The sequence below is a fragment of the Tamandua tetradactyla genome, chromosome X, assembly GCF_023851605.1.
Source record: "Tamandua tetradactyla isolate mTamTet1 chromosome X, mTamTet1.pri, whole genome shotgun sequence".
In the NCBI taxonomy this organism is placed as follows: domain Eukaryota; kingdom Metazoa; phylum Chordata; class Mammalia; order Pilosa; family Myrmecophagidae; genus Tamandua; species Tamandua tetradactyla.
In genome coordinates, this window is record NC_135353.1 from 162,460,760 (window position 1) to 162,478,625 (window position 17,866).

The 17,866-nt window shown below is 40.3% G+C and overlaps 1 protein-coding gene across 1 annotated transcript in view; it reads right to left on the minus strand.

Annotated features, from left to right (window-relative positions):
- The window catches only part of PRPS2 (phosphoribosyl pyrophosphate synthetase 2), a 39,304-nt gene that overhangs the window by 10,263 nt on the left and 11,175 nt on the right, over nt 1–17,866 (minus strand). The window contains exons 3-6 of the mRNA XM_077145709.1: nt 11,891–11,989; nt 11,050–11,174; nt 2,462–2,635; nt 1,313–1,472 (exon numbers count right to left, since the gene is read on the minus strand). Of these exons, the coding sequence (XP_077001824.1) occupies nt 1,313–1,472; nt 2,462–2,635; nt 11,050–11,174; nt 11,891–11,989 (558 nt within the window). The remainder of the gene's footprint in view (nt 1–1,312; nt 1,473–2,461; nt 2,636–11,049; nt 11,175–11,890; nt 11,990–17,866) is intronic.

Here is a 17,866-nt window from a genome sequence, read left to right on the forward strand (position 1 = left end):
TGTAACAAATGTTCCACACCAATGCAAAGTGTTGGTGGTATGATATTGTGCAGGAATTGTGCATTTTATGCATGATTGTTTTGTAAACTTCTCTAACATAGGGTGAAACATGTGAAGGGAAACCAAATAAGCCAGAAAGCCTAGAAATTATGTCATTGTCAAAACCTCCCACACACCTTTTTTTGAGGGGAAAAAGAGCTTTTCAGTCAGTCTTCAAATTACAACCCATTGAACCAAACCTGTATGGGATCCTGGAAGCAAGATTTTCAGGGTAGATCTTCAAAAGCTTTTCCATCCCAGTTTTAACTAAGAATCTTCTTTACTTGGGGACATTTATTGTTTTAAAAGTAATTTTATTCAATCATTATATATATGGAAGGTTTTCCTCTCTTTGTTTTTGAAAAGGCAGTGACTATGTCATTTCAAGAGCACAGCTGTGATCAGCTAACCCAGGGGTTAACAAACTACTGTCTGTAAAGGGCCAGATAGTAAATATTTTTGGCTTTGCAGGCCATACAATTTCTGTCACAGCTACTCAACTCTGCCCTTGTAGGGTAAGAGCAGCCATAGAAAAATTATAAGCAAATGGGCATGAATGTGTGCTAATAAAATCTTATTTACCCAAGAATGCTTGCCTGCCATGCCAGAGGACCCGGGTTCGATTCCTGGTGCCTGCCCATGTAAAAAAAAAATCTTATTTACCAAAACAGAGGGTGGGCCGGATTGGCCCTCTGGGTGTAGTTTCCCAATTCCCAATAAAAACTACTGCTAGTCAGGCAAGAAAATAAAAAGCACAGTTGTTTTGACCATTTTCCCACATTTCTCCAATTACCAAATAATTTCTCGGATTGATTAGAAATCACAAAGCAGATCACTTTGGCCCACCTTCACATTCTACTGATGGGAACGAAGGTAGCAAATGATGCAATGACTTGCTAAGATCCACTGTGACAGAGAAGCAACATGGGAAGTCAAACCCTTTCAACTTAACTTGAGGCCCTTTGGTATAAAGTGCTTCTTACTGGCTCTCTGCTGGGCTGTGGACACCAAATCTGGTGGGACAAGAGGGAGCGAGGCTGAAGCTCCTCAGCACAGCTTGCTTCCTACTGCTTTTCTGTCGCTATTTCGTTCATTCACTGTTTCTTCATAGTGAACGCAGCTGGCCTGGCCTTTCTCAGGGATCTGATGTGATTTATATCCTCACGTTATGAGAAGCTACAAACTCCGCCAGCATATGCCTTACCAAGCAGCAAGTCATACCCAGCAGACTTGGGGCCTTGCTGCCTCGTTCCACCCATGGTGTAGACAGTACCTGAATCTTGGAGCAGTGTTTCATTTTGTCTTCTTGCGGAATTGTGTTTGTAACGACGACAGCCTCAAAAGCAGCATTGTTTATTCTGGAGATAGCCGGCCCCGAGAAGATCCCGTGGGTAAGGATAGCATAAACTTTGGTGGCTCCAGCCGAAAGTAGCCTGTAAAACAGCAGAAAATAAAAAATGGAGTATGTGTATATGGATATTCTTGAAACATTATCTCTCAGTGTGAATGTTAAAACTAGAAGTGTGTTCCATGAAGAAAATCATTAAACAAATGTATTAGCCTAAAAAAGATCTTTTTGTATGTTTGAGCAAAATGCTTCAGATTGCGTTAAAGTCAGGGTTTCTCAGCCTCAGCACCAATGGCATTTGGGTCTGGATTGGTCCTTGTGGTGGGGGCTGGCCTGAGCATGGCAGTATGCTCAGCAACATCCCTGGCTTCAGCTCACCAGATGCCAGGGCACCTCCTCAGTTGTGACAACCAAACACCATCTCCAGACGTTGCCCGGTGTCCCTCGGGGTATAATGTTGCCCTCAGTTGAGAACCAGTGGGCTAACCCAGTATTATCAGAATATCATCATCATGACGTGTAATCAATATAAAACAATTACTAATAATATATTTTATATTCTTTGTTTCATACGAATTCTTTGAAGCCTGGCATCTATTTGACACTTCCAGCACATCTCAGTTGAGACGGGCTACATTCAAGTGTTCAAGAACCAAACATGGCTGGCTGGTGACTCCCGTACTGGATGGCACGGCTCTGTTCCTTCCAGAAGCTGATGGTGCTGAGGAGACTGCAGTGAAGGCCAAGCAGAAGGAAGTAACAGTCTGAGGAAGCTCTTCAGGACTGTCCACCTGCCCTTCTGTGCTCAGTTTTAGGGCCAGCATCTTTTCAGATCCTTTTTAATATCCTGAAAACTCTACCTTGAAAATGAAAATCAAACCCAAAATACCTTCTTTTGTACCAAGAAAATAATGATAAAAATAGAAGGGCCTAGAATTGCCTTTGGCTTAAACTGCACTGCCAAGCAATGAGCAATCATTAGGAAAAGCAGGGGTGGTTTCTCAAAGCGGAGTTTTCCTTTCTTAATGGGACGCCCTCTCCCCTTCAAAGATATCCCCAAGCCACCCTGCCTACTTGTTGGCAGCATGGCAGATGGTGCCACACGTGTCAGCCATGTCGTCCACGAGGATAGCCACACGGTCCTTCACATCCCCCACGAGTACCATCCGGTCTACTTCATTCGCCTTCTTCCTCTCTTTGTGAATCAAAGCAAATTCCACGTTCAACCTGTCAGCAATTGATGTGACCCTGCACAAAGAAGCAAACAGACATGTAAAATACAGTCAATAAAAATAAAAAACCTGTGCTTTAAAATTCTAGTTTAGGAATGTAGGAACCAACCACAGTCAAAGTAATGAAAAACATTTGGTCTCATTTGTAGGGCAGGCATGGTCTAGGAGATGTGCCAAGCAATCCATGGGGAGGAAGGCACTAGAATGACCTTGCATTCATGGCACCTGGTAAGGAATGCCAGGATACCCTGACCACTGGGTGAAACTAATGGCTGAAAAATCAGTAGTCAATGTATTAGTATCTGCAGGTACTTTTTTTTGGGGGGGTACTCTTTTTATAAGTATAGGCAGGTTAAAGCAACTTATTTAGGAACTACTGTTTGCTCCGTTAGTAAAGCAGGTAGCAGGGACAAGAGCTTGGTTAAGCATCCACTGTAGTAGGTAGACTTGGGAAATCAGGGAGATCCTGGCAATCATGAGGTCAGTTCCTTGGTTGTCCGGTCTATAGCATGTTCAAAAGGCACTGGCTTGGTGCGTGGGGGGTGGTGGTGTCTGTGCGAGTCACAGAGAGAGAAGGTAGACAGGCCAGGTTGCCAGTGAGCCCGGCCACTTGGGTCTTCCTTGGAAGAGTTGACTTAAGTGATGAAACTTATTTCAAATTAGTGCCATAGATATAACGTGGCACTGAGGAAGATTTTCCTATCCCAGTTTTTAAAATAACAACCTGTCATTATGCAATGCAAAGCTTAGGACCCAGTTGAGAGAGGGAGTCCAACAGGAGGTCCCCACATTATACCTTCAGAATAAGGAAGAATAAAAAATAAACCTGCTGCAGAGGGGATCCGCCCAAGGTTATACCTTCAGAATAAGAAAGAATAAAAAATAAACCTGCTGCAGAGCGGATAGAAAGGACACTTGCCTTTCTCGAACATGATGCTGAGTGGAGGGGTCAGGTCTTTCTTGAGAGGTCAAAACCAGCCATTGGCTCTCCTGAGGGCTGTTTGTCCAAATTCCTATTGCTTATATGATGAGAAACTTCAAGGGGAGAGTACAATGCAGTGATTCTCCGGGGTAATGCCCCAGGGTAACAGGCAAAAACAAATGCAAATCCTTTCTGAAGGATTATAATGATAAACTTTGAAGGAAAATGAGTGATTCATAGAAGAAAGTCACAGAACAGCCAAGGAAACAAGGCACCAAAAGAGAGCCAACAGAAATCACTGGTAACATAATCATTCTAGCAAAGAATTAGCCTCTGGAATTAGCAGGAAAAGAATATTATTATGTGTTTAAAGCATGGACATAGAAACAAGAGAAAGGACTATAAAGAATGATCAGTCAAGACTTGGGAAAGAGAGAAGAGGATTTCTAGAAATGGAAAAATTACAATTGAAATAAAAAAACTCAATAGATAAACAGATTAAATGCACCTAAAAAGAGAATGAGTGAATTAGAAAATAGGAAGGAATACATTATACAATGCAGCCCAAGAGACAAAAGAGGTAGAAAATATGAAAAAGAAGCTAAAAGACCTGATGAACAGACTGAGAAGGTGACACAGGTAAATGGAAGTCTAGAAAGAGATCAAAGAATAAGGAGGAGGCAATATTTGAAGAGATGACAGCTGAGAATTTTCCAGACAGGACAGAATATTCCATTCCTCTATTTAATAAGCCCAACAAATGAATTTCCAAGCAATCTTAATAAAACTATAAAACACCAGTAAGTCTTGAAAGAAGCAAAGGGTAAAGATAAGTCACTCAGAAGGGAGCGTCTATCAGACTGATGGCCAAATCCTCAACACCAACAATGGAAGCCAGAAGTTAGTGGAATATTAGCTTCAATGTGATATGAACGAATACCTATCAGGCTGGGTTCTATATCCAGCAAAACTGCCATCCCAGAGGGCAAAGTAAGAATAATTTTCAGCCAAATTATACAACCTGAGATTTCACATCTAATAAGCAAATACTAAGGAAATTCTAAAGAATACAACTCAAGTAAAAAGGAAAAGGATAACAGGTGCATAGAGATGGGAGGGGTGGGGGTAAGAGAGGTAAGCAAAGAAGCAAAGGTACTGATCAATATGTGAAAAATTCTAAATAAATGTTGATTGTATAAAGCCACCAAAATAATAATGTCCAATGTGTGAAGAAAATGACTCTACTGGACTATAGCTGTGAAGCCCGTGATAAGAACGGTGTGAAGAAGGGGTGAGAACGACCCTAGGCTGACCAAAGCCCACGTGCTGCTGTATGCCCGCAGCCAGTGCCTATGTCCCACCACCACTGCCACTACCCCTAAGAGAAAGGCTGAAGGGAAAGCTAAAGGAGATAAAGCCAAGAATGAACCACAGAGAAGATCCTCAAGGTTCACTGCTAAACCTGCCCCTCCCAAGCCAGAACACAAGTCTATAAAGGCCCCTGCAAAGAAGGGAGAGAAGAGTCCTAAAGGGAAAAGGGGAAAAGCTGATGCTGCCAAGTATGGGAAAAACCCTGCAGAAAATAAATGCCAAAACAGACCAGGCATAGAAAGCTGAAGGTGCTGAAGATGCCAAGTGAAGTGTGTGCATTTTTGATCACTGTGGACTTCTAGTGACTATAAATTATGAAATATTATTTTCTATCAAGTTGTCTAAAAATACAGACTTTTGTTTTCCTTTTTTTATTTGTTGCTAGCACACAGAACATTTCATTGTTGTTTTGGGGGGGAGGGGCAAATGTCATTAATTGAATGTTTCCGAAGCTAAATTGATATTGGAGAAAACACCTTCTAGAGGAAACCTCTTGACTCCTAGGAGTCATTAGCTATCTTGGCACAAAGACATTGTGGTGTGGAAAATGAAAATTCATTTTTATGTCCTTATGTCCTCTTCTTCCTCTGTGTCTTCATCATAGACTTGACTCCTTTAAACCCAAAGACCTGTTGGGATGTGACTCCCAAAAGCTGGTTCCTAAAATGCCAGACTTTCCAGTGAGGCCCCTGAGGTGGCATCCCTCAAAGGAGCAGCAAGTCCTTGTTTAGGTTGTGGATCTTCAAACTAAAAATGCTGCCGTTTTCATCTCATTACCTGGAGGTCAGGATTGTCTTCTGAACAGTTGTTAAGCAACATGCTAAATGTGAAATGTCAACCCTCACTCTAAACTTTCCCTGTTCAGAGCATCAGATGAAGACTTTATTGGGTTTTACAGTGGCTGGCTGAGTTTGGTAGTCCATTGAAGAAGGGAGCTGGAGCACTACTGCAGACTGTTAACGATTGTCTGCCCAAGTCCTGCCGGAAAGACCATGACTGTTTATGACACATATCTTTAATACAGCTGGATACAGTGGGGCTTGGGGTGGGGTGGGGCGGGCAGTGCTAAGATGGGGGTAATGAATCAAGTATGTCAATTATCATGGTCGTGGTGAATGGGCCACTCTCCACTTAAAGACAAAAGATAGTCTGGTACCATAAATAGTTACCCTAGCAGACACCTTTCTTTTCTAAATTTTTTTTGGCTACCAATGGTTTCCTAACATTTAATGGTTTCAAGATTCAATTGAGAAAAAAAATTTAATTTAAAGGCTGACAAAAATCTGGCCACATGATCACCCTAAAACATATACTACTAGCCACATGACAACTTCGTAAGAGATAAGCTACTTAAACTCCAGTGAAGGAAAGCTCGTTTCTTAGCATACAAAACAGGTTTTCTAACATCTTACCTAACATCTGCACATATATTGGAAAATTTCTTTAACTGTTAATTTTGGAGAAGACTAGGAAGATTATAGCATGGCAGGGTCCTGGTTCCTGGCACAGTACTGGGAAGCAGCACTATTGGATTTGAAGTTCTGTACCCGCTAAGAACAAGCGCACCCTGTTTTCCCATTTGTGCTAAGTAAGTTCTGCTTTCATAAGCCTGTTGACAGCAGACTAGCAGGAAAGGCTCAGAGGTCTTCCCAGAGAGGTTTGCTCTGTGATTCCTGGCAGTGAGGGCTAGGGATATCTCCCCTGAGTGGGAAGTCCCAGCTACTTCAGGCAGCCATCTGGATTTCTAGAACAGAACCGTTTTCCAAAAAAGCTACAGGCAACTCTTCTTTACCATGTATATAACTGAAATTTTTATATACACTCTTAACAAATGATGTTGAGACAAAGGGCTATGCTAAAATCCTTTGATCTCTTCTGGACACATTTTTATATTCCTTCTCCTGTGGGTGTGTGTATAGGTGCCCCCAGGAGAGACAGACGTGATATACTATACACCAGATTGTTCACAGTGGCATCATGGGTTAGAGATACAGTTAAATTTTTCTTTTTTATAACTTTTCAAATTTTCTGCAGGGCATGTCTTATGATTATATAAACGGGGAAAAAAGCTAAATTGGAATTATTTAGTTTCACCCACTTTTCATGCCAGTTTTCTGTTGACAGTTACTATCTAAACAGTAGTAGTGTGTTTCCTTTTTAGGTTTGTTTTTTCTTAACTGTCAACTCAGTGAAGCTTCAGAGACCACCCAAGTGTGACCTCTCATGGTGACACTAAGTTTTACCTGGAATAGCTCAAGCCTCAAAGCTTTTTCTAAAGCAACAAGCTCCAATTTGTGAGATCGATATTTTCTGTGAAATAGGATTATTTTTGAATTATGCAAATAAGCCAAAGATAATGTCAATTGCATGTACTGTGAGTTGTTTGCAAGGCTGTTCTGAGGGGATTTGTCAGCTGGAGAAAAGCCTATTCCAGAATATGAGGATGGTGATGATGTGCGGCAGAAACTTTAGGGAAAGGGAAGGGGGTGGGGCACAAAAGCCAAAATGTACGCCCCTAAGAAACTTGGCTGCCCTGGCAGAGGGGGCGTGGGTGGGACGGATGGGATTGTTTCAAACAAAACTGCATCTCAACCCATGCTGTTTACTCTGGTTACTGTATCTGTATTTCTTTTTTCAAAGTAGGGGTTGGCATACAGATAGGGGAATTTAGTTATATGATAAGGGGTGGCAACTCAAATCCATAAGGAAAAGAGAGATTACTTAATAAGTAGTTTTTGAACAACTAGATAGCTGAGAGGAGAAAAAGAGTTGGATTCTTATTTCACTACTTATTCCAAAATAAATCTCAGATGGAAGAAAAACTGGAACACTTAAAAAGAAAAAGGGAACCCTAAAAATATAAGGAATCATAGGAGAAGAAAAATTTTGAGGAAGGAGAACCCTTCAAAACTCCAGAAGCCATAATATTAATAGTAAATAGGACTATAAAAGACTATTTTTAAATTCCTTCAGAGACTACAAGTACAAGAAAGGGAAATAAATGAAGTTGCAACATACTTAAACAAAGCTCTGATCTCATGTCTGTGCAGAACTCCTAACAATTAATCCAAAAAGACCTCTGGCCAACAGACCAGGCAAAAGTTCCAGGAAGCAAGCATGCCACAAAGGGCCCTTAGCCTTATCCTCAGCAACCCAAATGAACATGAAGAGATACCATATGTCACCCACCCAATTTGTAAAATAAAAAGTTTGATAATTCACTTATGAGCATGGCTGTTTAGAAAAACTCACACACATTCATCCTTGATGGGAATGTTAACTGGTACATTTTTTTGAAAGACCGAATTTTGACACTATCAAAACTAAATCCTGGCAATTACACTTCTAGGAAGTATCCTATTGCACTATATACAAAATGTGAAAGCAAGTATATTCCCAGAGGACTGTATCTACAAGTGGGTAACAGAGAACTAACTGGTTGAATAAATTATGATACATGTATGCAATGAAATATGCAGTTGTAAAAAAATAACAATAAAGTAGATCTATTTCACAGGTATGGAATCATTGCTAAGATATAGTAATTCTTGGGAGAGAAAGCACAATGAAGTGTGTACCTACCGCACATTACAATTTGTGTAATATAAATAAGGAAGATATATATTTGAATAACGTAATTCTGACAGTGGAAAGAAGAGAGGCCTCTAAAGAAGGAATGAGGGACATTTTATATTGGTTGAATTTTTGCTAAGAATGGGCATGATATTTTTAGACTATGTGTGTGTGTGTGTGTGTGTGTGTGTGTGTGTGTATATGTTGGGACAAGAAGGAAAAATGCCACACAAGTTTGTGGAATCTATTATTCTTTTTGGCTTAACAGCTGCCAAAATAATTTTTTTCTAGTTAAAAAAGAAGTATACCAGGCAAAAAAGGCCATGTATTATACGATTCCATTTATATGAATTGTTCAGAATAGGCAAATCTATAGACAGAGAAAGTAGATTAGTGGTTGCCCAAAGCTGGGAGGAAAGGGAGAATAGGGACTGCTGAGAACGGGGTTTCTTTTTGGGGTGAGGAAAATGTTCTGCAATTAGAGGTGATGTACACAACTCTGTGACTATACCAAAAACCACGCTTTAAGTGGGTAAATTATATGGTAAGCGTACTATATCTCAATAAAACTGTTATTTTCTAAAAGTTTTTATCTTCTTATGCGCACATGCCCCATGATTCCCTGACTTTGCCTAGATCAGGCCAATGGATTCCAGTCCTTTTTGAGTACAGATTCCACCATGTAATTTAAGGAAGTTTCCAAGCAGACCGCATGCATTTTCAGTAGAAACTACCCCAGTGTGTTTTTTGCATTCCCCTCCTTCCTTAGGCAGGACATTGCTTCCTGGTTGAGGGCACTGTGGAGAAAATCACGCACTGTAAACTGCTATAACCCAGAGCCACTCTAACTCATTGCTGCCTTCCTGCAGTCTTTTCAAGTTCAGTTTCTCCTTCTGTCTTTCATGTATCTGTGTCTCCTTCCTATTGACGACCACTTCCTGCTGCTGTCAGAGGCTCTTCTCCCAGCTGCATCGTGTTCTTCCTTCTCTACCTAGTGCTGGGAAACTAAGCCAGCTTGCCTGTTAGACAGAATCTTAAAACAGAACAGGGCTCCTCTAAGAATCATGACCTCTGCTTTCCTGCATGGGCTTGATGACAGCTCTCTAGGCTCCTTGTAAGCTTTTCAACTTGCTTCAGAGGCCTCAACTAGGCTGCAGGTGGATGAGGGTACCAAATGAGGGACGGGAAATTGCATTTTAAAGAAGTTGCAAAGCTCAGCGGCCACTCGCCACCCTTAGCCCATGTGCACAAGCTTCTTGGCTTTCTCCCTGGGCTGGTAGGAAGATGGCTCTGTTTCATCTCCCTTCCTTCTGGATGTCTTATCTGGGCATGAAAGTTCCATTCCTTTTTTATTTTCTTTACAGACACCAGTTGCAAAGTTCTTGAAGGTTACTTTGAGTTACTCGGCAGTAAGCTCTACTCAGCATTCCCTTATTACCTTGATCCTTGATTCTGAACACCATGTGCTCTGATTGCTTATTAATTTCTTGATTCTCTTTGCAAAGCCCCTTAGACTTGCTGCTCAGAATCATTTCCTTATGTCATTCAGCATTCCTCAATCGTGAGCCTTTGAGTACCATGTACAAAAAAAAATTCCTTTCTCTTCCTTAGTGTTTTGTGTTTTTTTCCCCCTAAACTTACTTATAGTCCAGCAAATCACTTCTTCATCCCAACATATTGGCTGCCTGCTCCCCTGCTATCTGTGGACTCCAGCTCAGGGTGTGTTGTTTCCTCTTTGCTTTCTAACTTTGGCTCATCAGGTCAGCTGCAGCAGGGAGTGCTTACGGAGCCGCTGGGGTTGTGAAACCCTTCCCTCTGAAATGGCTCTGCAGCCAGGACCAATTCTCGGTTATCTTTCACAGCCTAGGGAATTCCGCCCCATGGGGGCAGCATGCATCCCACTGCACTTCTACACGTGGGCAGGTTCTGGAATTCACTTTCTCATGGGTGAATACTGCCTCCTCCCATCCAAGGGTCCAGATACAGACAGGCTTCTTGGCTCTCCCTGGGCTGGTGGGTAGAGGTCTCGCTTTCATCTTCCTTCTATGGAGGGCCCTCCGTGGTGTTAATGCCCAAGCCGCTAGTCTCTTCCCAGATCTGACACTCACCCCATGCCTAGCATGGCTTTTGACCCCTTCTTTATTCTTGGTCTCAAATATTTCCCTTTCTTTCTTGGTGCTCTGTGTTGATAGATTTCTTTTTTAAATTTTATTCTATTTTGGCTACCGCTTCCCAGTGTCTGTAGTAGGAAGGACTATGCTAAGTCAACTGTGACGTTATTAAAAGTGTCATTTGCCAATTAGGTTCATTACTTTTAAAATCAGAATGAAAAAAAAAAGTTTCCAAACCATACCAATTATTTGCGGAAAAGAAATATATACATTCTTTCTTGAATGATGAAATGTTAATAAAGATGACAAGTCTCTGCTCTGGAAGTAAAGCCTGTAGTCATTTGTAAAAATAAAGTATTAAGTAATTTAAAATACACTTCCTTCTCTAATGCATAGAAAAAGGAAAATTCAAACTCCAGGCCAGAAATCTGTATTGTTTAGCTTGCGACATACCTTTTGGCTCCCCCTGCATCGGGTGAAACGATAATGCAATTCCTCCATTCAGTGATGTTTTCCCGGATCCACTGCAGAACCGCAGGCTCTGCGTATAAGTTATCCACAGGAATATCAAAGAATCCCTATGGGGAGAAGTGCACGTCATATGGCAGGGTTTTCTTTTTTTTTTTTTAAGATACTCTCTTTTCTTCAATTAAATTTGAAGTCTTTATTCAAAAGGAGCTTTTATAATAGACTCCCTTTTCTTAATGTTAACAGAATTAAACACAAAGACAGATATGTTCCAGAAGTACATTTTAGTCTAGTTTTTTATGCTTGTGGCTCTTCCTCTTTTCTTCTCACTTCCTGTATTGTGAGAAAGAACAGAATGGTTTTGCAGGACACTGGGGAAGAAGAGAGGTTGAGGTTGTTTCTAAAGCACCATTATAAACCAAGTACTGTACATTCACTATGCATCACAAAGTGGGTCCGGTATAATTTGGTCTGTTTTTCATGTGAGGGAAATAGGTTGTGAAGGGGTGGAAGACCATCAACTCTGTCATTCAAATTATCTTCTAGAAATTGAGATGGAATTTATTTAGAGCTTACTACCAAGAAACCATTCCCATGCCTCCAAAAATGATTGGGAGCATGGAAATGCAAATAGGCCACAGAGTCATTAAATTTTATTTCTAAACTCAGTAAAGCTCCAAATCCCAGTCAGGAATCACAGACAGATTCAAACATGAGAAATTCTTTCTACAAGTATTTACCTTGAGACACAGAGAGAGAGAATTAGGATTTAAATACTGGCCTTCAGCCCCTGATCACAGCCAGGAGCAGGAAGTCCGATAGATACCTGTATCTGAGAGGCGTGCAGGTCCATGGTGATGATGTGATCCGCCCCGGCGACTGAAAGCATATTGGCCACAAGTTTTGCAGAAATTGGGGCACGGCTCTAAAATATAAAAGATTTGGATTTTATAAGAGGGAGAGGGAAGGAAAAAGGTGGACATTAATTCTGCTATCCAGGACGCTTATGAGAAAGATAAACCACTAGGAAATATTAATTAAGCATGACAAGAAAATTCACATACTTAGCAATAACAAAAGAGAACTATTCGTTTCATTTCTAACAATCAAAATACTTATTGATCAAATGTTTATTTGGTACAAAATTTATAATTTGACTAGTGCATTTCCTAATATAACTTACGTGGACAGTTTAATTGAGCATCATAAGTACACAGAACCTTGAGTAGGGCATGAGATTTTGTAGGTTTGTCCAGAGTGATGCCCCAATAAATCCCAGAGTGATTTGAACAGGGAATAAAAAAGTATTTGCAAAGTCCCCTTGGCGGGATGGTGAGAAAGGGGGAAAATTCAACTTCCCCATATGGAGAATTCCTGATATTCTCACAAGCAGTGGGGACAACCAAAGCAATAGGCTAAGCCCTCAATCTTGGGGTTTGTTCCTATGAAACTTATCCCTGCAAAGGATAGGCTAAGCCTACTTAAAATTAGGCCTAAGAGTCACCCCAGAGAACCTCTTTTGTTGCTCAGATGTGGCCTCTCTCTCTTGGCCAACATGACAAGCAAACTCACTGCCCTCCCCCTGTCTACATGCGACATGACTCCCAGGGGTGTAAACCTTCCTGGTAATGTGGGACAGAAATCCTAGAATGAGCTGAGACTCAGCAACAAGGGACTGAGAAAACCTTCTAAACCAAAAGAGGGAAGAGAGAAATGAGACAAAATAAAGTGTCAATGGCAGTGAGATTTCAAACAGAGTCAAGAGGTTATCCTGGAGGTTATTCTTACGCATTATATAGATATCATCTTTTTAGTTAAGGTATATTGGAGAGGCTGGAGGGAAGTGCTTGAAATATAGAGCTGTGTCCCAATAGCCATGTTTCTTGAAGATGATTGCATAATGATGTAGCTTTCGCAGTGTGACTGTGTGATTGTGAAAACCCTGTGCCTGATGCTCCTTTTATCTATGGTATGGACAGACGAGTAAAACATATGGATTAAAAATAAATAATGGAGGAACAAATGTTAAAATAAATTTAGTAGATTGAAATGCTAATGATCAATGAAAGGGAGTGATAAGGGGTATAGAAAAAAATAGGGGAAACAAAGACTAAAATATATTGGGTAGATGGAAATACTAGTAGTCAGTGAGAGGGAGGGGTAAGGGGTATGGTATGTTTGAGATTTTTCTTTTTATTTCTATTTCTGAATTGATGTAAATGTTCTAAAAAATGATCATGGTGATGAATATGCAACTATATTGTTGATATTGTATGATATTGTGAGTTATTGATTATATACCAAGAATGGAATGATCATATGGTAAGAATGTTCATGTTTGTATGTTGCTATGTTTAAAAAAAAATTTAAAGATTAAAAAAAATACTTATTGACTGTCTGCTATTGCCAGACAACATGTTTGACATTGGAAATTGGTGGAGGACCAACAGATACCATATAAACACTTAAATATACATAGGAAATCCCAAAACATATATATGTATTTTAACACACAAGGAAAGAATGAGAAAATATGCCAGAATGCTAACAGTAGATATTTTTATGAAGTGAGATTATGGGGAAATATTTTTAAATTTTTTTGCATGGGTAGGTACTGGGAATCGAACCTGGGTCTCTAGCATGGCAGGCAAGTACTCTGCCTGCTGAGCCACCATGGCCTGCCCTCTAATTTTTTTTAAGTTAATTTTTCAGTCTACTCTAGTAACCCATATTGTATAACTCCTCTGTTCTACATCCCATGATGCCTTTGGGATAAAACCACATTTTTTCAGCTTTACTACCATCCAAACCCCTTAGGACTTGCCTGGCTCTAGCCTACTGAGATCTGTTCTCCCAGGCCCTCTGCTACAGGGAACCTCATTGCAGACTGCACTAGGTGTGCTCTCCACTCTTCTAGAGAAGACTTGAAACCTTACCACCTCTCAACGCATCCCTACCCACATGCACGCCTCGTCCCCTCTCCATCCCCAGTTCTGCCAACTCAACGTGTTTGATCTTCCAGCTCTGGTTCAGATCACCCAAGTTTAAAACACTCTGAGAATTCCAGAGGGAAATCACCTTTCCTCTCTAAAGTGACACAGCATTAACTGATCATTTGTACCCTACCATTTGGGACTGCTCTGTGATGCCTGCTGAAAAATCGATGTTAGAAGATATATGTTTACAGTTAGACTCTACTCTCCTCAAGGACAAGACTTGGTTTTGTTGATTTTCACATCATCTGTAGCACAAAGCTCTATCCCGTGTATATGGTAGTTCTTCAATAAATATTTAGTAACAGAATCTCTATATCATCAAGTTTCTAAGGTTTAGTCACTGGCCTCACTGATTTAGAAGATGTTCCACAACTTCCTCATAACAGAATCCAAGTCACAATGCTCATTCTTTTCAGGCTCTTTGAATACTTTTGCAACTGGTACAAAGATCCCTACATTCTTATTTCTCTTCACTGGCATCAAGTGTTTCTTACTTCTGGGATCCAAAGTGCAGGAGTAATTTCTAAATTCATACTTTCTGATTTTCTTCTTCAGACCTTGTTTACAAATTTGGTTTTTGTATGGCGTTTCCTGGTTTGGCTCGACACCCAACTGAATCTTGTAGAGAGAGAGGGACAATTAATTGACTTTTATAGCCTATAGAGAGCAAAATTGGTACAGCATTTCAACAAAGATAAAACTAAATACAGTACTTAAAAATGAAACATTAGATTCCCCTAATGAAAAATGTATAAAGGGCAAACAGTTTTGCACATCATCCCAATCATGATAAAGACACTTTGGCTAGTCCAGTGTCTTTATTTTTAATGTACCAAATGCCTCCCTGCCAAAAGCATAAATTTGGCAAGCTTTAAATAAAGTCACAGGGCTGTAGAAATTCATGTCAGGACAACTGTCCTCAGTTTCTCTGGTTTTAAAAAGAAAAAGCAAAACAAAACCTTTATCATTGAAAAGAGAACATAATATTGAAAATGCTTTTGAAAGAAGAAAGTAAATCCCAAAGGTCCAAGTCCTTTACTCCCTTCAAAAGTAATTGTTTCCAGCCTTGCACACAGCACACCGTTTTCACCAGAGAAGGGAATTAGCAATTATTGGGCATCTACAGCATACAGGGATGGTAAACTATGGCCCAAGGGCCTAATCTGGCCCACCACCTGTTTTTATACGACCTGTGAGCTAAGGCTGGCTTTCTACATTTTAAATGGTTGAAAAGCAATCAAAAGAACAGTTTGCAATGTAAAAGTTATATGAAATTCAGATTTCAGTGTCCATAAATGAAGATTTCTTGGCATCCGGCCATGCTCATTCACTTCCATATGGGCTAGGGTGGCGTTCACACTAAAACCATGGAACTGAGTAGTTGTGAAGTCAGAGCATCTGGTCCACAAAGCCTAAAATATTTAACAACTGGCTTTTTTCAGAAAAAGTATGTCCACTCCTATATTATATGCTAGATACTTTATAAATAGTATCTAATACTGTCTGTATTTTACTGATAAGAAAACTAAAGATACAGTTTAAGTAACTTTTACAAAGGACAAACTGAATAAATAGCAGAGCTAGAACTCCAATCAAAGTCCATTTGATTCCAAAGCTGCGATCACAGAACTCAGACTACTTCTACACCATGTCTTTTACGATTAACATTGTCTGCATCAATTTTCCATATTCATGTCATATTGCACTGAAGTGTCCTAATTTATGAAACTCTTGCTTCACTGTTAGAACTTCTCCCTGGTTTCTTGCACATAAAAATAAAAACCAGAAATAACAATTACTTATGTGCAGAGCTTGCTTGAAAGGTAGTAAGATGAAAGAAGATGAAGCCAGCTTTGCACATGATTAAAAGGTCCTAGCTTTTTCTGGGCTTCTTTGCAGGTCATTCTATATATATGGAATGAACATTTCCTTGTGCATTAAATAGCACAGTGCAATCAAGGGAAGGAAAGAGGACAATAGAGATTCTGAGAGGGCTGCCGAGACCTCCTCCTGTAGACTAGGAGAAGAATTTTTCTTCTAAGAAAACTGACCATATGAAGAGAAGACTACATGAAGACAGAAGCCAAGACTGGAATTACACCGCCTCAAGCTAAGGAATGCCAGCAGCCACCAGAAATCAGGAGAGGCAAGGAAAGGATTCTTTCCTAGAGCTTCCAGAAGGAATGAAGCAGGTTGAAAGGAAGAAAAAAAAAAACGTTTGGAATGGCTGAAACTGGAAAACACATCTAAATGTCTGACCCTAGGAAAATGGGTAAATAGCTAAGTTGGACAGTGTGATTCTACAGAATGGCTAAACCCAGTGGGGCTTTAAGAAATCTGCAAGGCTCTTTTTGTTAGCACAGCAGCTGGGGGCACTGCTGGCATTTAGAGGACAGAGGCCAGGAGGGCTGTCCCGCCCCCTGCAGCATGCAAGAGTGACCCACATAAGGTTGGTGGACAGACGGCTGTTTCTCTATATAACAAAGACTTCATTATAGATAAAAAGAAGAATCAAAGTATGAAGCTGTAGCCTCAGAACAAGAGGTAAACTACAAATTGAATACAAAAAAAGTAGGCTTCTCAAGATTAATATCAGTCAAAATGGAACCAAACGGTGGGCAATGGGCCACGTAATGATAAATGGAGCAGTTTTCTGAGGGATAAAGGAGTAATTTTCTGAAGAGGAGACACGGATAAGCAACTATGTGTATCACCTTTCTCAGAGCCATACACAAAGTGCAAACCCTATTGGTGACAGAGGAGCACTCGATTAAGAAAATGGTTCTGGTGTGAGAATGTAGGAAACTTCTTGCCACGTGAAACCGAAGTAGCAGCAGAATATTAGCTCCTTTACAGTGTAGACAAGGATGGGGAGACCAATCAATCTTGTGGTAAGGCATGGAGGGGAGGGATTGCTAAGACAATGGACCGTAAGGATGGAACAAAATAAGTAAATTGAAATTTATAAATATAATTTTCAAGTCAACTTTACTTAGAAAAAAAATGCAGAGTAAGCAGGAGGACCGGACTTTACAGCATTAGGTGTGACCGGAGGTTTTAGGTGCCCAAAAGCTAAAGTTAAGTCACTAAGTGACAGACAGACACACACACACACAGTCAATGCTCTTATCTAGGCATTGGCAAACTGTGACCCACAAGCCAGATCTGGTCAGCCACTTGTAGTACTGCTCACAAACCAAGAAAGGTTTTCATACTTTTTAATAGTTGGGAGGAAAAAGTCAAAAGAATGAAATGTCATGACACCTGAATTAAATGAAATTCAGATTTCAGTATCCAGAAATAAGGTTTCACAGAAACATAACCATACCTATTCATTTTCATATCATCTGTGGCTGCTTTTGTACTACAATTGGAATTGAGTAGTTGGGACAGAGACCATGTGGCCCTTTGCAGAAAATTTGCTAACCCCTTCTAATCTGTACATGATGAGTGCCGGATGCAACCCTGCAGAGCAAATTTTTAACAAGAAATTAACTGATGCTTGTGTTCAGTGTGAGGTCTGGAATCCCCATCTGAAGAAGCTGGGATTCAAAATTTAGGAAGCTCTTGGTATATGAATTCATGTTTACAAAGGGCTTTTTTTTTCTGATCTGAGGAGATTGTGTTGTGTATTATTTCAGAAAATAAACAAGGGAGATAAATGGAGGCATACAAGGGGAGGGAGACCCTTCTCACAATTAGTTACACATCACGCAGAATTGGATTGGACATCTATTCATAAGAGATGTAGCAGAAATAATGGCTTAGAGCTGATCCCCTTTAGAATTTCCCTTGAACTCCAACTT